This window comes from Anabrus simplex, chromosome 5, assembly GCF_040414725.1.
Source record: "Anabrus simplex isolate iqAnaSimp1 chromosome 5, ASM4041472v1, whole genome shotgun sequence".
NCBI classification, from domain to species: Eukaryota; Metazoa; Arthropoda; class Insecta; order Orthoptera; family Tettigoniidae; genus Anabrus; species Anabrus simplex.
Window position 1 is genome coordinate 363,067,949 of NC_090269.1, and position 22,085 is coordinate 363,090,033.

Sequence of the window (22,085 nt, forward strand, 5' to 3'; positions counted from 1 at the left end):
GCGCCAACTTCGACTACTTCAATCATAACCTAAAAATTTTTTTAAAATAGCGCACTGTGCATATAAGTTTTCATTTGTTTTCCGATATTGCGCTTTTTACTACATTTTTTTCTTCTCTCTACAATTGTTTTTACAAGTCAACTGTTTACCAAGATCTTAGCTGGAGTACGGGTGCTCATTCGGTTATACTAATTGGCATCGTATACTTTTATATACGTACTTGGCTTCCCGCAGCCGTGACAGGTTCTGGACCTTCGAAACTTTCTCCACTCTACTTTGGTGTTTGGCCGCAGCGCGTGACCTTGAGTGTGCCACGTAGTCACCGGGAGCTGGCGGCTTTCTTCTACAGATCTGTTCGTCTGCGAATTCAAGCCTTTTTGATCTTCGCAATTTGATTGTTAATGTTGTGACTTTGTGCAGAACAGAATGTGATGTCGTGTCTTTGTGCCTAACAGTGAAAAACTGACCTCCAACATTCTTAAACATTTTACATGTTTTTTATGGCTGATGATGACCTAGACTAAGGTCGAAACCGGTCCCATTTAAATAGAAATGTGATTGCTACGTTTCTTTCTTTTGAGTATTGAACAGGTTGAACCTCCAGTTATTTAATTTTTATATCCAAGTGTTCAGAGATAGCTATAAATTTCCGTTCATTTTACAGTCTTGTAAATGAAACTATTATGCATTTTGTTGTGTGTGTCGGTATGATGTTATTATTATTATTATTATTATTATTATTATTATTATTATTATTATTATTATTATTATTATTATGTGTCATAAATGAGAATGATTAGGTACATTTTCTTGTAACCATTTTTATGTTCTCTTAGTTTAAGATTTTAAATTTAACGGTCTATTCGCATTGTAACTGTAGATATGTATGCCTTGTACCTTATCCCTTTTTCACTGAGACCGTGGTGCAATATACGAGATGAAATCCAAGAATTAAAAAATCTTCCTATTTTTCATTTCTTAAAGTTGGCAAGTATGGCATTGGTGTTACTCCATAGCATATCCACTCATCTGTATGTTCAGTACAAAGACCTTAGAAGACGACTTTTGAAAGGAGACTTCATCTATATCCCTACCCAATTTGTAACAATAATTCTGACATCTGAAAATAATCTGGTCCACCTTTCTCTGTAATAGAAATAGAAACAGAATAATTTTTCAGTTGGAAGGACATTTCTGCAAACATTCAGAACCATACAGTGTTAATGAAAAGGGAAAGGGTCTGTTGAACTGAAATAAAAGTCATTCAGGTAAGAAAAGATTCACCCAAACTTGTGTTTTATAAGATTCATTCCTGGACACAGTTTCAAAACCTGAATGCAACCTCAAGCTGTTGAACTATCTTCATTTTATAGAAGTCATCCATGCACATCAGGAAAGAAAATAGCTTATCACCTTTCACTTTGTAAAAGCACAAAAAGATAGAAGGAAAAAGAAAAGGGGCAAGCTTATTAGTTTTACATGATGATATTGTGATCATAACAAATCCAAAAAACCGAGAAAGTGGCTGCACGATTTGGGTCACGTAACTGCCAGCTCACATTTGGGAGATGATGGATTCAAACACCACATTTGGTAGCCCTGAAGGTTGTGTTCCATGGTTCTACAGATTCACCCCATACAAATTCTAGGGCTGTACCTTAATCAAAGCCTCAGCTGCTTCTTTCCCAGTCCTAACCCTTTCTGATTCCATTGTTGCCAGAAACCTATCTGGGTTACTGAAATGTTGAAATCAGTATTTAAAAAATAATGGTATATACACTTCAGTTGTCTCTACTTTGTTTTTAATTCAGATTAGGTATACAGGGGTCAATAACTAGGTTCTGTCTGTTATGTTAGAAGAAACTGGCTTAACGGACTTTCTCGAAACTTTGTATTTTACTTCAGGGACAGCCGATTGTGCACTGGGCTATATATTGCTTAATTAGTGTACGGTGGGCCAAAAGAGGAAATGTCAAATTTCTTTGTTAACCCTCCGTTACACGCACTGCGGAGTGAGAGTCCGCACTTTATTATTTTTTGGTATCACAGGCCAGCGGAACGGGCTGCCTTCTTGTAGCTTCCTTCTGCAACAATACAGAGGCAGTTGCTGTGAGAATGTCTCAAAAATCACCGTGCTGTTGATTAGAGAAGTTTATATTGTCAACTGCAGACTTGCGGAGTCTCAGTCCACAGGCGTGTATTGGGGACTTCTTAATCTCACTCACTTTTTTGGTAAATCATCCATTCTTCCGTTATTATTTATTATAAAATTATATACTTTTATTAACTACAAATGTAGTAGTGGGCGCATTTTGACATATTTCCTACTTGTGATTATTTACAGTGGGATAAACACGATATTACAAAATGGGCTATGAATAATGATTTTACGACCTCTTTCTAGGGAGTTATTGCGATTTATTCCGAGAGTTATGGATCAAATCGAGCAGTAGTTAGACGACAGTGAAATTGGTGCGAGTGATGACAGTGATCAGGGCATCGTAAATGATAGTGATCATAATTCTGAGAGCGAACAGTCCACGCCTGAGGAAGACGTGACTGAAAGTGAGCAGCATTAAATATATGTTGGAAAGGACGGGACCCAGTGGAATCATCGGCCTGTATTGAATCATAATAGAAGGGTCAGGCAACCTGAACATAATATTATAAAACACTTGCCTGGATTAGTAGGAGTTACCAAAAATACTAAGACACCAGTTGAAGCTCTTCGGTTGTTCTTTACCGACGAAATACTACAAGAAATCGAAACGTGCACAAATCGTTACATATCGACGATTCATTTAAAATTCTCTCGACCCCGAGATGCAGCCGATATCAATCTTGTTGAGATGAAAGCATGTTTAGGTCTTCTGTTCCTTGATGGGGCACTGAGAGTATCCCACATGAATTTGCAAGATCTCTGGCAAACTGATGATAGAGGAATAGAGTATTCCAGGCTTACAATGGGCATAAATTGCTTCCGTTTCTTGTTGAAATATTTGAAATTTGACATCATCAACTCCCGAAACCATTGTAAACTGACGGACAAACTCGCTGTGGTGTGATAGTTAGCAGAAACGTTCCTTGGTAACTATTGGAAGCACTACAGTTTGTTGGAACTTGTGACCATTGATGAAATGTTAGATGCATTTAGAGGTAGATGCGGCTATCGTCAATACCTTCCGTCCAAGCCGGCTAAGTACGGGATAAAGATTTTTGCACTTGCTGATGCCAAGATGTACCATACAATTAATATGGAGATATATTGTAGAAGACAGCCTGAAAGCCCGTACCAGTGTGAAAACACGCCTCATCAAATTGTAAAAAGATTGGTTAAATCCATATCAAAATCTGGTAGAAACATTACTTGTGACAACTGGTTTGTGTCTGTTTCTCTCGCTCAAGATCTGCTTGAAAATGAAAAACTGACGCTTGTTGGAACGATTTGCAAGAATAAGCGTGAAATTCTCCATTTCATGACAACTGCTAGCAACCGGCGAGTGGAATCAAGCAAATTTGCTTTCAGGAAAAACCTAACTCTTGTGTCATATAAGTCAAGAAAAGACAAAGTTGTGTTGGTTCTATCTACTTTCAGATGGATCAAAACCCCCCAATGATTACCTTCTATAATGTCACGAAGTTGGACGTTTATAAGGTGGTTGAAATGAAATGCACTTACTCTGTGGCAAGAACATCACGACATTGGACTTTGGTTGTGTTTTTCTCTTTCCTAATTATTGCTGGTATAAATGCCTATATAATTTTCAAAGACAATACCAACAGCACAATCGCAAGGAAAGATTTTTTTGAAGATCTTAGCCAAGCAGCTCCTCACTGACTACTTGAAATCAAAGGTTCAACTTGAGCACACCCCAACTACAGTCAAGCTTCATCTTCAGGAAATCTTGGGACGTTCTCCTGTAAAACCTCCAACGAGGCCTGGTGTAGAATTGACCCGAGGGCGGTGCAATTTCTGCGATCAAGGGAAAAACAGTCCAGCAAGATTCCAGTGCAAAGGTTGTGAAAAGTACTTCTGCCTAGAACATGTTCCCGCACACTTATGCAGTGACTGCTGCAACAGAGCACACATTATAATCAACATGGAGTCAGACAGTGACGAATGAAGTCCAGATCAGTTGTATGGACTTGTACCATCTACGATAGTGGAATCTGTCAGAAGATGGGGTTCATTTTTCTGTTCATGATGTGCAAGACTGAATTGTATATAAAAATATTTGAACTGGACTGTGTAAATATCCTTGCCTTTTCTACTGTGTAAGTATTATGTATTTTGTATGTGTTTATAGCGCTGGTAGCAGAATATTGCATACAAGGTTGGCAATGCTGCACTGACAGCGAATTATATTGTTGTATTATATAATCCGGTATTTGGCAGCAGAGTTGCCACTTTTGCCACGAAGGATGTTGATTCGACTCGACTGTCCACGCTTGTTTGTACCTTATTTATATGAGTCATGCTGTGCTTGTTTGTTACATCAGTTACATTCTTAAGTTTGTTTCTTTCATGAGCAGTGCAGTTCTCCACTGCCTCTCATTTGCGACTATCGAGTGTTGTTTCAATAAATTACATATTTTAGATAAAATCAAGTTCACTTCTGTAAACACTTGTATGTAAACTCGAACAATTATCTTGTCCTTCTTTGGGAAAAGACGAAAGAGTGCCAACAAAACGCAGAGTACTGGCAGTAGTTTATCAAATGTAAATGTGCCATTGTCAGAGTCCCACAATCCTGATGTTAGTGTTTCTAATAAGCCGAGTACACAAACTGTGAATGAACAGATCAAAAGCATACCGGTAACTCCAAATGTAAATACACAATCGGTAAAAGAGGTAGACCTAACAAAAAGTGATAGAAATTTTAGGCGTAGGCAAGTGCAAGGGATTCGGTTCGAGATGTTGGCTTAAAAAAAGTGGAAAACCTGCTGTGTATGACAAATATATGCAACCTTGCATCTAGGTTTTTCTGGGACTGGAAGGAAAATGTAAATTAGATGCTGCAAAGCAGTATGACAGCACTAGTAATCATGATTCTTTTGTCTTAAAGCATAAAAGGCCAGAACATCACCTTCTGCAATTCCATTACCAAAGGCTATGCTTCAGGATTCTCAACAATTATTAAAACAAATGGAGAGTTTTATTTAATATAGCATATTTCATAGTTTACCATGCCAAACCACTGCAAGATTTTTGTGATTAAATTGAACTGCTCAGGAAAGTAGGCATTCCAGTGAGTGAGAAATATAACAACCAAACAGAACACACAAATTTCATATACTTAATAGCTGAAATTATTCAGCAAAAACTTGTTAGCAGTATTTTAACCCTTTGAGCAGCAAGTTTTTCATTTGCAACTGATCTGCCCGTAGTGAGTTTTTTGATGGAATTTAAAAAGTGGATAAAATTATATTATTTTATTTTATCATTTCCGTGAATAACAACAACATTTAAAATATCACTTTCACTTCCAAGCTCGTCCTCAGACTCTGCATTCGTCAATATATTATATATCTCCTTTATAACAAGACTACTTCCACGACTAGTAGATACCATTTTCAAGGGCTACTTGTGAAGAAAGTAAAGACTATCGTTGCTAGGAAACAGCTCAGAATAAAAATATACCAACTCTGTTCCAAGGCCACTAATTATCTAAAGGAAAGCAGCCAAAAAAACATAAAAACTATATCCAAATTCCTTTTTGCCGTGCACAATTTGCCTGTACAGATTGTCCTAAGATGCACTTCAGGTGCATGACAGATGGCAGTAGAAGCTTAGAAAAACTAGAATAGCACTTGTTCAAAGCGAAAATAAATAGAGAACGAAGTTCCACCATGTGGCCGATAGATGCCAGCACACTTGGGGTTAATTTCAAAACCGAATGTCACTTTACGTCAGTACTGCTCTGGTACAAAGTTAAAAACGTACATGTACGTCCGTACTACACTGGGCCAGGTCAACAGATGACGTAAATGTATGTCCATACGGTTCAATGGGTTAAAATCCCCATGAATAGCAGTAGTAGTTGACAGTTCGACAGACTGTTCTAATAAGTCTTGTGCTGTTATTTGTATTCAGTATTTTGTATCTAGTTTGTAATTCGGCAAGCAACACATGTATGTTCCATTTAAAAATATATATACCGGTAATTTTTTTTTGTTTTTTTGTTGAAATGGGTATTTTCTGAGTTTGCTGGAGTACATTTTTCCTCTCAATTTGTGAGCCTGCTACGTGGAAACAATCCTGTGAAATCAGTTCTTCAATACTGTCTTATTCTGTCTCAGAATTATTTCAGGTCAGCTTGAAAGAGCTTGTCGCTTGTTTGTCCTGTAGTTACAGGTTACCTGTCAGGTGCTCAGATTTATGAATCAGTCATTTGATTGGATGTTTTAATTTTTCACCCAATATTTTTGTTTCTCTCTTAATGTGAGGAGTAAAATCAAATTACCTTTTTACAACCTTGAAATATCACCATCATATTTCTTCATGTCATTTAATAAAAGTTTTGCCCAATTTATGTACGTTAGCAATAGGGAACTGCTTATTTATCATTGCTATTTGTCATTGGTTTAGCATTTCTGTTACATAAGAAATTAAGGTTGTGTTTTCTCGTTGTAGCGGAACCATATTCTGGGCGCCCATTGTACACTTTGGGTTCGAACAAAAATTATGAACTGATGTACAACCTGGGAGTGTGCCTCCTTCATGCAGGGAAACCAATACAGGCTTTTGACTGCTTGACAGAAGCTGTACAGGTGTACCATATGAATCCGAGGTTGTGGCTGAGACTTGCTGAGTGCTGTATAATGGCCCACAAACCGGTATGTATTATACACCAGAATTTAACTGGGATGTAATTCTTGTATCTTGAAATTGCATATCTCTGAAAAGAGCGTGTGAATTGTTTGATAGAATTACTTGGGCTCATCCCTACATCCCTTTGGCTCATCCCTTTGATAGTGATTTATCCCATGAATGAGCACACTGTCTTCATTGGATCTAGTACACTAAAGCCCCATTAATCCGAACTGAAATATTCAATTTTAAAAAAAAATCCCCTTATTGAAATGAAAGAACATATTATAGAATGAAGATTTACTTGCATTTTATTAGTCATATTTTACTACAGTAACTTAATGTAAACATAATTACACATCATAAACCATCTATCACTGGTCGTTTTAATCTAGTTTTAGTCGTTTTCTCCTCTACGGGTTGTTAACTACCCTACTGTAATTTTATACAGTATTTTATTAATGTAACTGCTAAAGAATGGACATTTCAAATTACAGTATATACTGTACAGTACTGTATTGTAAAAACTATTTTCCTCAGACGATTGGGTGGTCTTCTGACCCCAACTTGGCAAGTTCCATCCTGGCTCAGTCCGGTGGTACTGTATTTGAAGGTGCTCAAATACGTCATCCTCGTGTAAGTAGATTTACTGGCCCGTAAAAGAACCCCTGCGGGAGAACATCCCGGCACCTAGGCGTCTCCGGAAATCGTAAGAGTAGTTACCAGAAAGTAAAAACAATAACATTATTATTAGAAAATATTTTCTGGTTAATCCGAAAATTTTGTAATCCGAACAGACTCCGGTCCCAATTAGTTTGGATTAATGAGACTCTACTGTAGTGTCTTTTGTTAGGAGTAGACTGGGTCTGGATTTTCTTTTTTTCACTTCTCGATAAGTGTAAATGCTAACATTTATTGATACATGTTGCTGGCGATTAATGATAGTTCTGTGCAAGCTTTACAATAAGAACCACTTATATAATAGCACATAGTGAGCCATTTCATGTTGAATTGTTTCTTTAGTAGAGCACCGGTCAGTTGAATTCAATCTTTTTAACATTTGGTCGGTTGCGGTTCACTCAAAGGAAGGGGAGTGAAGTGTTTGATACACATGAAGTTCCTTGCAGTTTATCTTGTTTCACACAAAATAGACCCAATAGTACCATATTTTCTCGCATAATTAACGCCCTTGCATAATTTACGCATCCCAATATTTTTGGGTCCAAAGTGGAGAAAAAGAAATGTTCATGTATTTGAACATGTGTTTGAACATCCCTCACGCAGCTTCAGATGCGTTTCAAAATAAAGATATCAACTAATCAAGTAGCAGTCTTCCTGTTGTGAAATTGGGCATTCCAAACACTGGGTAACGTGCTGTTATCAGTCGATATGATATACCACTGCACTAATTCAGTAAGAGAATCAGTGCAGAAGTGACGCTCTATTCCAGCCTGATACAAAAATTTTACAGGTGTTTTGGGTAAGAGTCATGCATTTTCTGTGATTTCAAAATTGTTTGTTAGTTTACAGTGAGCAAGAATTTGAGTAATACTGCATTATATAAACTCGCAGTGATCGGTTATGCGGAAACATACGGGCATAGGGCAGCGGGCCGCAAGTATACAGTGTCCAAATGCAACTTGCACTTCAAACGATCAACAAGTCTCGCAAAGCATTTCATGGACCAAAAGACGGCAAGTTTCCAAAAGTAGAAGAGGATATACTTAAATAGGCCTATATGATTTCGTTGCGCAATGTTGGATATGCCGTTTCTTACGAAATGCTGTATTGAGTTGAACCAATTGTGTTTATATGTTATTTGATGTATCTTGTAAATGTAAATGAATTGTAAATAATTTTAAAACATTTGTATTCCTTGAATAATTTACTCATCCAAAGTTTTCGCCTGTATTTTTCATCAAAAAAGTGTGTTAATTACATGAGAAAATACTGTATATCATTTTTGAAGAGGAAAACTACTTTTTTTAACTTCTCTAAAATGTTGCTGTGGTAGGGCTGAATCAATGTATGTCCGTCAAGAAAAAATTTCTTAAATAATAAATTTTCTGAATTTGAAACTTTGGTTGGTGTTGTTGGAATGAAAGCAGTATTACGGAAGTGTTTTTAGAATGGGACGATAAATTGGGGAAATGTTCAGCAAACCACTTCAGCGCCGACACCAAGAAAATACTGTAATGGCTCAAAATTCATCTACAAACATAAACTGCATCAAGAAAGGAAAAATGCAGATATACTAAGTTTTCTAACAAGCAATTGATTTCAGGCCTAGGAAAATTATTCTAATATAAGTTGTAAGATGACTTAAGAAAATTATTCTATTATAACTTGTCAAATAATTATTTGCAGCAGTTTAGGAATAGTTTATTTTGGTAATTTTAAGAACTCGTAATTGACAATAATCCTAACTGTTGGGCATGATCAAATAAGTTCTATGAGTAGAAAATGCTAATAATTATAATAATAAACTTAAAGCAATGCTGTAACTAATTTTAGAATTAAATTTCAAAGGTCCGAAGATAATTTCTTGACTCTCAAAACCTTAATAGTGTATACCATAGCAATTCATAATTCCTGGTCTGATCTCATACATAATTCATTGTGTACCTTAGTCATTATTGACCCTCATTACCTTTAAAGTAGTCCCCTTTTGAGGATAGACTTTGATTCAAGTAGCACTTGCCATGTTTGGAAGTATTCCAGGAAGTAATTTTCTCATAGTGTGTTCAAAACAGACTGCATTTCAGTTTAAATTTTCTCCACCATTAGAAATCTTTGCCCCTTCAGGTGGATTATCAGTTTGGGAATAGGAAGAAGTCACAGGCTTCAAGGTGAAGCAAATGGAGAGGCATTGGCACCAGGATCATATTGTTCTCTGCCAAGAGCCGTTGAGTCGAGAGAGCAGTATAGGCAGTTACATTATCGTGGCGAATGAGCTATGTGCTATTTCAACACTGGGCGGGTTGCTTCCTTCTCTTGTCCTTCCATAAACATTTCAAAACTTTCACACAAAAGCAGCATTAACTGTTTGACCAGGTGGAAAAAACTCCTTGTGAAACATGCATTTAAAAAAGTATCAGCTGTTCCACTGCTGCTTCTGTAAATGAAAATTTGACTTTTTGGGACGTTTTTTGTACCAAAGATATTATAGATATTATTGTCAAGTACACTACATTGTTTGCTGCTCAGAAAAACCAGTCCAATTTTCAGGTAACAGCTGAAGAAGTTTACTGTGTATTAGGTGTCCTGTACTTGAGCGGCTGTGTACCTGTCCCACGGAGACGGATGTTTTGGGAATTAGCGCGTGACTCACACAATGATCTGGTGAGCCAGACACTGCGGCGAAATCGTTTTGAAGATATTTTTCGCTGTTTTTATGTGTGTGACAATACCAATTTACCCAAAAATGACAAAATGGCAAAAATTTGTGAATTTCTGAATACCTTGAACAAATCTTTCATGGAAAATGCTCCCAATGAGAGATACGTTTCTGTCGGTGAGTCCGTGATCCCATATTTTGGGCGCCATGGTTGCCGCCAGTTCATAAAGGGAAAGCCTATTAGATTTGGTTTTAAGGCATGGACTGCTGCTCAAAGACAAAGTTATTATATGCAAGTAGATATTTATCAAGGTGCAAAAGCTAACGAGAAATGCTCTAAAGATGTTGGCTTAGGGGAAAGCATTGTTTTGAAATTCTGCGATGTTTTGTCTGTGTTTTACCCCAGTGTATGCTTTTCTTTTTACTGCGATAACTTTTTTACTTGCCCAAGTTGTTGTCGGAGTTAAAAAAGCAAGGAATGCTGGCACGGTTCGGGCTAACCGGAGAGAGGGCTGCCCGTTGCCATGCAAGAAGACGATGAATAAAAAAGAAAGGGGATACTTTGAAAGTGCAGTTGACAAAGAAGATCAAATAGTGGCTGTGACATGGAAAGACAACAACGTTGTGAACATCCTGTTAAACGAGCCCGGAGTAGAACCTGTTGAAGAAGCTGGGCGGTACTCATTTACACAGAAAAAAACCTGTGTAGATACCTCAACTACATCTTGTTTCTAAGTACAGAAAGAACATGGGAGGAGTAGATCAAACAGATAACAATGTATCTATTTACCGCATCATAATAAGAGGCAAAAAATGGCGTATGCCAATTCTGCTTTGGCTTCTAGACGTTGTGATGAGCAATGCTTGGATTTTGTCGAGAATTCAAAGCGTGAAGCTTAACGCCCTGGCGTTCCGATGATTCATTGTGGCCAGCTTGTTAGAGATGTATGGAACCCCTCCTCGCAATGTTAACACGCGTGCACCAGTTACTGAAGCCATGCGGGAAAGCCACGGTGGTCATATTCTGGTGGACAATCAGCCCCGGCGACGTTACGTTTGCAAAAGTAAAACTGTCCGAGCATGCCAAATATGTGTTGTTGCCATATGTCCCTATTGTTTTGGAGAATTCCACAAGAAGTAAAGTGCACTGTGTAAATGAGAACGTATTTTTAGCTTCGTAGTTTTAGTAATTTTGACTGATTCAATTTTTTTATGCAAGGCAAAATGTTTTATAATAATGATGCCAAAGCCTGTTGTGCCATTTCAGTACTGAATATTCAAAGGAATGTATAAGACTGACTAGGAAACTCAACTGATGGTCTATTTCATATTATTTTAAATGTTAATGTTAAATTTTGATACTCTTTATATTTTTAGGAAAGGTTCCTTCTTATGGCATTTAGTGAAGAGCGACTTATTCTTAGTGTTTTCTATGTGCTTTATAATACTTCCCTCATTACTTACCTCTGTAGTAGATATGTTATTTTCATTTTTCAATAATAATGAGTCATAAAATACACCAGTTCTGCTTTTATCATTAAAAATATACCATGATGAACCCAAACATGAAAATAGCCAAAGCCCATGTTGGAGATATGGCCCTGGGGTCCATGCCCAGTGGGTCGTTTACGACCCTTGCTATAATTTTTAAACAACAACAAAAACAAAAATGTTTTAAAGAATTTTTGGGGTGTTTTTGGACATAAATAAACTGATTCCAGTAGTCAAAACCATAAAATTAAAAAAAAATCTTGGGTATAAATGGGTTAACAGAAGATTTGTGAATGAAAAGGATTGCTGCCAAGTTTGTTCTTTGGGTTCTGACTGACAATCAAAAAGAATGTAATGAAATAACAGCTTGAAACTGATCCAGATTTTCTGTCAAAGGTCATTACTGGTGATGAGTCATGGTGCTATGGTTACAACCCAGAAACAAAGCAACAATCAGGCCAATTGAGGATGTCATTTTCACCCCATCCAGAAAAAAAAAAAAATCAAATAAAACATCAAAACAATGCTGATTTGCTTTCTTGATGCCAAGGGCGTAGTTCATTAAAGAGTTTGCTCCCCCAGGTCAGACTGTCAATCAGACCTTTTATTTGGAAGTTTTAAGATGGTGGTGGTGGTTATAAATCTCTACTGATCTGCATTTAGGGCAGTTGCCCAGGTGGCAAATTTCCTATCTGTTGTTTCCCTACCCTTTTCTTAAATGATTACAGAGAAATTGGAAATTTATTGAACATCTCCCTTGGTAAGTTATTCCAATCCCTAACTCCCCTTCCTATAAACGAATATTTGCCCCAGTTTGTCCTCTTGAATTCCAACTTTATCTTCATATTGTGATCTTTCCTACTTTTAAAGACACCATCCAAACTTATTCGTCTACTGATGTCCTCCCACGCCATCTCTCCACTGACAGCTCGGAACATACCACTTACAGAAAGTTACAATATTGAAAATCTTCCACCTTTTTGATACTTTTTATTTGCCTTTTTAAGGTGGAAGATTTTCAATATTTTAACTCTCTGTGATTAGATTTTGATACGGAAAATGAAGCTGATTACTTGCAAACATACCACTTAGTCGAGCAGCTCGTCTCCTTTCCCCAAGTCTTCCCAGCCCAAACTTTGCAACATTTTTGTTACACTACTGTTTTGTCGGAAATCGCCCAGAATAAATCGAGCTGCTTTTCTTCGGATTTTTTCCAGTTCCTGAACCAAGTAATCCTGGTAAGGATCCCATACACTGGAACCATACTCTAGTTGGGGTCTCACCAGAGACAAATATGCTCTCTCCTTTAAATCCTTACTACAACCCCTATAAATACTCTCATAACCATGTGCAGAGATCTGTACCCTTTATTTACAATTCCATTTATGTGATTACCCCAATGACGCAGTAATTAAAACTGAGAGGACTTTTCGTATTTGTGAAACTCACAACCTGTCTTTTATCCCCGTTTATCATACCATTGCCTACTGTCCATCTCACAACATTATTGAGGTCATTTTGCAGTTGCTCACAACCTTGTAACATTTATTACTGTGTACAGAATAACATCGTCTGCGAAAAGCCTTATCTCTGATTCAACTTCTTTACACATATCATTGATATATATAAGAAAACATAAATGTCCAATAATACTGCCTTGAGAAATTGCCCTCTTAATTATTGTTTTAAGAGGAAGTACAACTGGACAACGATCCTCTGTATAAAATTAGAGAGAAAAAATGGAAGTAATCCGACACTTCGAAAAATGAAGGTTTCGGCCAAAGAAAGAGGAGGGCCACGAAGGGCGTGAAAATTTAAGACTCCCGAGGCCTTGAGTACTCTAATACCGTCGGGGATGGAAGAGAACAAGAGTGGGCCAAGATAGGTCGGATAGGATAGATGAAAGCGATGAGCCGGGCTCAAGTAAGTGGAAGCAATGCCAGGACTCAGCTAAGGGCCCCATGGTCGCCAACCCACGCTCCACAATACGGAGCCCTTGGGGCCCCTTTTATTCGCCTCTTATGACAGGCAGGGGATACTGTGAGTGTTATTCTACTACCCCCACCCACAGGGGGAATTAGAAGTTTTAAAAAGATTGCGCAACACTGTTCATCAAAAAAGACCTAGTTTGTGGCAGACAGGAAACTGGTACTTCCACCACAACAACCCACCTGCACACGCAGCCATCTCTTTTAGACAGTTTTTGGCTAAAAATGGCACGGTTCTGCTGCCCCACGCACCTTACTCACCTGACTTGGCTCCATGCGACTTTTTCTTATTTCCACGCATGAAAAGGGCCATGAAAGGACACCGATTTGACAACATTGAAGAGCTCAAAAAAAAAAAAAAGAAGAGGTCGGAGCTGTCAGCCATTTTGAAAGATGACTACAAAAAATTTTTCGAACAGTGGAAACACTGGTGGGACAAATGTATCAGTTGTAATGTAGAGTATTTTGAAGAGGATAAGGTTATTTTATAAAAAAATTGAAAGTGTATAGCTTTAAAAGAAAATTCTGTTTTCTTTTTTGGGGTGGGTACCCCCTCTTGAGCATGTTTTCTTGTACAGATAACTTTAGCAGTCTGTTTTTGTTTGGATGAGAAATTTTCAGGTTTTCCTGCGAGGTATGAATAAAACCTGAGTTCTTACTCAAAGTATATACTAATGAGCATGAGCACTTAGTAGGAGTATATTCTCAGCCTAAGTAGTATGTACTGTACTCCATTTGATAAGAATAAGAAGGGTCTCCTTCAGTTTAGTAGATACTCAAGTACACCGCCATATGGATCATTTGAAAGTGAGTAGGTACTCATGTTGCGTACGATTGTCAATATATGTAACCTCAACTACTGAGTTTCGATTTCTGTTCCATCTGCACATGCTTCAAGTTGCATTTTGCTCGTAGTAATGGCAAATATTCTGCCAATAACATTCATATACATTTTACCGGAATATTGTCTTCTGTTCTGAAGACTCGGGGTCCGATGCTCTAGAGTCAGTTTAAACCAAATTGTAAACAATGTGCTGTACAAGGTAGAAATGTGTATGATAAGGAAAAAGATAAATAATATAAAAATGAGAGTGAGATAAAAATGTGATGTTCAAAGCATGTAGAATACGGTACGTTAACACTTTCGTAGTATTTCCTCATTGCCATGATGTACGGGCTGTCCTGTGTAATAAGTCTCGGAAGGGAAAATCCAAAGCTTTGAAATCTTGTAAACCAAACTACAAGCCATGCGTGGAAAGAATGTACACTCAAATGATAAATAACATGAACATTAAAGGGAAAGAAATTTGTGGCGTTAACCATACATGTTATACTTTCATTATCTTTCTTCTTTGTAGGCTATACTCATCTTAGTAGGCCCTCCTCTTTATTAAATCTCGAAAGGAAATGGCCTAACTGAAACCAAATTACAAGCAATCGGCAGAAGGAACAAAAACATAAATTATATTTATTCCTTTTTGTTTCTTTCCAATTGCTAGACGTAATGGATAAGAGGATTTTCTTTCAGGGTTTACTCCCTTAGCCTTTTTGGATGCCTTCCTCATCCTACAGGGCAGTAGGTTCCATCTATACACCCCCAGAAGCATGGATTGCCTCTTCCGCCATCTCCACCGTACCAAAGTCCATCTTCTCCGCCGTAGATGGCGTTGAGGTCTTCACCCTTAACCCAGGGCACGGGCCCTCCATATTTATCACCCATGGAGAGAGGCTGGCTCAGTATTCTAAAGCCCCCAGCATTTGGGCTACCTGTTGATCTGCGGGTTGTATTAGTTATTTCAAACCAGCCCTACATACTGTAGGGGCCCCCTATCCGCCACCTGGGGACGCGCTCTGTAGGGGTCAGGTTCCCCTGGTTACTTATTGGAAGTTAACCCCACCCACAAGGAGTGAGGTTATTTGCATTTAAGAATGATGTACTGCTGAGAGGTCATAATTGGGACAAGTTGGTGGAGGAGGAATGCTATTGGCTTTACGTCGCACCGACACAGATAGGTCTTACGGCGACGATGGGACAGGAAAGGGCTAGGACTGGGAAGGAAGCGGCCGTGGCCTTAATTAAGGTACAGCCCCAGCATTTGCCTGGTGTGAAAATGGGAAACCACGGAAAACCATCTTCAGGGCTGCCGACAGTGGGGTTCGAACCCACACTATCTCCCGAATACTGGAGGAGGAGGAGGAATGGTACAAGGACTGAATGAGATGGAGGAGGCTCATATACCACACCCGAGAAACTGGAGATGGTTTAGGATGATGATGATGATGATGATGCTATTTAACGTTGTACAGACACAATAGGACTTAACGGCAAAAGTGGGAAATTGCTAGGGGTTAGAAAGAAGCAACCACAGCCTTAATTAATCCAGGTTAGAAAATAGGCCACGGAAAACCATCTTCTGGAATGCCATCTCCTGAATTCAGATTATTAGCCACAAATCCCAAAGCGCGTAGCAAAATCCCTCAGTAGATAAATAAGACTAATGTGAAAGTGAGAAAAAAAAAAAAAAAAAAAAAAAAATTTGTATCTTATGTATAGTCCTAAGTATCTGCCCAGCATTCTGGGTGATCATGAAGGTCAAAAAGGAAAATACATTAATAATAATAATAATAATAATAATAATAATAATATTGGCTTTACGTCCCACTAACCAATTTTATGGTTTTCGGACGCTGAGATGCTGAAATTTAGTCCCACAGGAGTTTTTACGTACTAGTAAATATACCAAGGCAGACCTATTTGAGCACCTTCAAATATTGCTGCCTGTCTGGTTTTGTAGCAGAAAGTTTTTATCAGTTTGAGGAAATTTAATCCACGCTGCAGCTTTAGTCATAAACTCATAGTGTATCAGTTTCATGTCCGTATTAACAAGTTTGAAGTGACTCATCAGGAAGAAGAATATTGCAAATTGATAATGCTTCTATTTATACTATGTGACATTCTTTATTGTATTTAGTGATTTAAGTACATGCTATGTTAGCTAGTTGTGGATGACCTTCAAAGCTGTCAAAACCGGTCCTGTACAACAATAATAAAGTATCGATTAGGTGGAAGCTTCAAAACTTCATATTTGTGATTAGTCATGAAGTATCGCACATATAAAAACCCCGTGGCACTACAGCCCTGAAGGCCCTTGGCCTACCAAGTGACCGCTGCTCAGCCCGAGGGCCTGCAGATTACGAGGTGTCATGTGGTCAGCACAACAAATCCTCTCGGCTGTTATTCTTGGCTTTCTAGACCGGGGCTGCTATCTCACCGTCAGATAGCTCCTCAGTTGTAATCACATAGGCTGAGTGGACCACAAACCATCCTTCAGATCCAGGTAATAATCCCTGACCTGGCCAAGAATTGAACCTGCGGCCTCCGGGTAAGAGGCAGACACGCTACCCTTATACGACGGGGCCAGCGTATCGCACATAACCTCAACAATAATTTTGTACATTTCTTTGTTGTGTACGAAGTCCCCTCACATGGAAATCCATACTGACCAACTAGTTTTTGAAATGCGTTTAATTTAACTTTATTCTTAATAGCACCTCTTATTTCCAGAGTCTCTGGTTCAAATAAATGTAATTTAGAAAAATGATATAGACATTTAAGATTCTTAGAATTCACATGTGCGTGTCCCTCCTGGCAACAGTTACCACATTATTAAGAAAGTCAGCCATTATATCATATTTCTAAAAGCAATAAATTAGTAAATGCTCATACTTCAGACACATATCAGCCCTTCGATTCATACCCAAATGAGAATCTACTATTAGACTATTACACTTGTGAGTTTATATTACACCACCTCCATGACATGAGTATATGCTCGCTAGTGAATACATTTTCATGAACTTTATTCTGATTAAGGGCCGGTTCTACCATCTGCTGGTAAAGTGGCTGGCAGCTCCCCGGGAGGTAAACTACCTGGAGGTGTAAATCAGCTGGTACTTTGGCTTGCGTCCAACCACCTCCGCGCAAGCGCCAGGTAGCTACCCGGAGCTAGACACCGATATACGAAGTTGGCTAGACTGATTTTCAGCGATTTCTCGCTTTCGAGTGTGGTGCTGTCTATCGTCAGATGCATGAAACCCATTTCGATTGTCTTATTTCCCTATGCTTGCGTCTGCTGATTATCACCAAAAAGCCTAATAAGGGGAGTCTTAAGAGTTATGGACAACGATTCATGTCAAGCTTTCGTGATTTTAATCTATGATCTTCAATATCAATATCTAATTGGGATTAAAATCTCGAGATTACATTTTCTTACGCCAGTTATAACCTGTCATGTAAGGCAGCGTTTTTGAAAAGTATTCTCGTAGTAGATTGGTCAAGTCGCTCGCTCCGTAATAGAAGGTACGCAGGTTTTCATCGTATTTCTAATTTACATTTTTAAATGTATTTTCGTTCCCTGCCGTTGTTCTTAACTCTCTTTTACGCGCTTCCATATACGTATACACACACATCTTCTTTACGGACTTATTGCCTTTGAGCATTCTATCTGCAGGCCTCTGTGAATTGATTAAGTATCTCCGCGATGCTCTATTTGCAACTAGTTCTGTGACCTCGTTTAGCTCCAGATGCTTCCATTTATCGATAAAGCATTTCATTTTAATTTTTAACTTTATGAAGATAAAGTTGGAAGGTACTGTAAATGTAAAGAACTAATCGGGATAAATACCCATTCATAGGAAGAGGAATTCTGGAATGGAATCGTTTTCAATTTCTTCGAAATAATTTACAAGACTATGTAAACAACTAATAGGGAATCTGCTACCTGGGCGACAATCCTATGTGCTATTAATCATAACATCACTTGCATACATATAAAGCAATTTTCCTAGTAGACATAATATTGTGATAAGAACGTATGAAAAGAGGCATACAGATTAACACAACGCTAATAATGGAAATAAAAAAGATTCGTCATAATGAAGACTCGAACCTGCACACTTCGTATTACGAAGCGAGCGTGTTAACCATTGCGCTAAGAAAACGCTTGAGTTAGGTGGGATACATACAGTAATATATATATCGTGTCCGAAAACTGAAAAAGTAGAAAATTAAAGCCCATTTGAAATGATTTCCAAATAGATTTTGATTTTATATCCTTTTAGAGTTTATTTACGAAAGCTTGACGTATAAAATGTGTTCCCTGCGCTACCGATGCGAGAGGCTGGTGTGACCGTTGCAACTAAAGGGAAGCATTAATGTTCAAAATCCTGCAATACAATATCGATCACTGTTACAGTATACTGCTTTTTTCAGTATACTAAGCTAATTTGAGTTGCATATCACCAGAAATACAGCTAATAATTTTCAGCTCTCAGAACTTGCCCGGCAGGTAAAGTCTTATCGGGCCCTCGAAGTGGCCGATAAATTACGCGCCGGGTAACGACAATTTATGCTGCCGATAGCGCTACCTGGGAGTGGTCGGACGGAAACATCCTTTTACGCGGAGGGCAAATTACGCGCTACTTTACCAGTAGGTGGTAGAACCGGCCCTAAGTGGAGTATATGCAGAGAAAAGTTGAGTATATAGTACATACTCATGTTTATTCATACGACCCCTTGTCTCATTCCAGGAATTTCAGGCTTTGGGGCAGTTTTTGAGAGCTTCATCACTCTGCTTAATCCACCGTGTTTTTGTTTTTTTGTTTTTTATCTAAATTGATCATTATAGTAGAAGCATCCTAAACTTGGAAATATATTTCTACTTGTGTGATTCTAGAAACCCACAACTCTACCTTGTAATCATGAATGACATTTTTGTTGATTTGAATTTGATGGATCCTCTCTGTTTGGATTCTGTGTTTGGACTCGGGTATAAAGTGCCCTCTAACCTTGGTTAGATAATGGACCAAATCAATATTAGCATCTCTAAGCACTTTACCATTCCATATTTCATAAATTGCGGTGGAAGGTGGTGACATTGACTATGTGACGTTCACCAAATCGGTCCATTAGGTGAGTGCTAGGTCATTTCGTTTTGAAGTGGATGGTCATAATTTTAGGGTTTTTCTGTTTGCAGGCGTCAATGAAGCATTTTCCACTGTGTTTTGTTTGAACGTGAACTTGATTACATCTTAGGCTTGCCATGTTTTACCAAACCAAATAAGACACGTCACTGAAAATATGGGACATTCTGTGGAAATGATGGACACTGCTAATTTGAAAAAGGGTTAAATTACCTTATTTCTTCCAGGTATTTTTGTTATATTTGAAATACAATTTTTACTAATTACTTTTACGTTGCACCGACACAGATAGGTCTTATGGCGACCGTGGGATAAGAAAGGGCTAAGAGTGAAAAGGAAGCAACCATAGCCTTAATGAAGGTACAGCCTTAGCATTTGCCTGGTGTGAAAATGGGAATCGATGGAAAACCATCTCCAGGTCTACCGACAGTGGGGTTCAAATCCACTAACTCCTGGATGCAAGCTTACAGCTGCACGCTCTGAATCACATGGCCAACTCGCCCAGTATCTTTGAAGTATCAGAGCATTAGATTTTATCATGGAATGGAAAACTTGACATTGTTGAAATCAAAAGTTCATTCTTTATTGAAGTCGCTAAGCATCTTTTTCTCGTATTGGTCCACTTGTTTGCTATAAGGAGAGTACTTCTGATCCAGAAACACACCGATTTCTCAACTTTAACTTTACACATTTCATTACGTTTTGTAAACACTTTTACCCACTTCTGCAGTGCATCTTCACCACTTTTCAGGATATCCGATGGGATATATAAAAAATGCAGAGCTTAATTACCTCAGTTAACCAAAGACATTTAACTGCACTTTCCAGAGGAGATAAATTAATGCTTTTCTTCAAACTGAACTCTTGTATCTTTGCTAGAACATTGTCTTCAGAGAAATAGAGGACTGGATGAGACGTTTAAAATCAAACCAAACCCCATGGTACAACAGTCTTTAAGGGCCATGGCCTACCATGCGACCGCTGCTCAGCCCAAAGGCTAGCAGATTATGAGGTGTCGTGTTGTCAGCACGACAAGTCCTCTTGGCCGTTATTCTTGGCTTCCTAGACCAGGAGAGATCTTAGATCTTCATCATAAAAGTGTATGAAACTTCCATGTGATTTTCTTCTTTCTGAATCACTTATTTCTCAAATTTTGTTGTTTGGAAATAAAGGACTACAAGAGATAAAACATAGCATGTCATTTTGCCTGAAATACGAGACAGGTGGCTACGCTATATATACACCTACATGTTTGTTCCTTATCCAATTGGGCATTGAAGTCACCTAAAAGAATGATTGGGGTCTTTAATTCTAAACAGCATATTATCAGGTTCAGTTCAAAAGGTCTTAACTTTCGGTACCTTTTTAGAGTGGGAGCAGGAGACTGAGAGAAGTGGCTTTGAAGTCCAGTACAGGATCTGCTCTTGAAGTATAAACTAAGAAGGTTGTGCCTAGAATAACTGACTTAAGAGATAGGATCTTAGCCTTGAATTGGAACATCCAGCATCCTTATACAATTGATATATCCTCGATTAGGATACATGTCTCTTTCAATGTGTGTTTGTCAAAAGCCGTTTGCCAACACTAGTAAGTGTTCAGACATTGAGAGTCCCTGTACTAGAACTCAGTTTGGGCCTGATTCTGCAAGACGAGGGTCCAGTCCTTTATGTTTGTTATGTTTCCCTGCAGCTTTAGCGAACTTCACCTACCCTGGATTTTGTTCAGGTTGACTCCCTAGATCTTCCATCCATTCCACCATTGGCATACTCTCCTCGTCCTCCTTTGGGTTGTTGATACAGGAGTGGTTTACCATTGTCTTCTCTTGCAGTGGTCCCCTTTGTTGTTATTGTTATTATATAATACAAGATTTACATGTAAAAATGTTATGAAATGACTGTTTTAGCAGATGTACTTCTCTTGAGTATGTCAATTTCATTTAATATAGGCATATGCTCAACTACATTATTATCTCCATTACTACTGTCTGCGTCTGACAAGAAGTCGCGGCACCTTGTAGGTACGGCACGAGTAAATCTTAGCTACAAACATCAGTCGTGACAGACAATGCGAGCTCTCTAATCAATGCATATTCATTATTAAACTGTTCATTATGCAGTTTTTATAATGAAATAAATTTGTAACTAACGCTCAATTGTGTTACCGGTTTGAAACTTCATGACAGCACCTCAGTTCGTAATAGTCACTGCTGACAGAATAGATGTTTTTTATTGTCAGGCTTTTAGGTTTGAGACAGATGATATAGATGTTGATTCCTATAGGGAACCTGAAATATTTGCCCTGAATGAGTAAATTTATAATACCAGTAGAGTTGGTCCGTTATTGGATATTATAAATTTTCCAGCTAACTCATTCTTGGTTGCCAGCGTTTCACCCCAGTGTGCTAAGTTGGGCTCATCAGTTGGCAAATAGCACACCTACCAAGATGCATGGCTAGTCCATGCCGTGGAGGCCACTG

The 22,085-nt window shown here is 38.3% G+C and overlaps 1 protein-coding gene across 1 annotated transcript in view; it reads left to right on the forward strand.

Moving 5' to 3' along the window:
- Not10 (CCR4-NOT transcription complex subunit 10) overlaps positions 1-22,085 on the forward strand; it is a 149,528-nt gene that overhangs the window by 89,341 nt on the left and 38,102 nt on the right. The window contains exon 7 of the mRNA XM_067148623.2: positions 6,635-6,837. Coding sequence (XP_067004724.1) covers positions 6,635-6,837 — 203 coding nt within the window. The remainder of the gene's footprint in view (positions 1-6,634; positions 6,838-22,085) is intronic.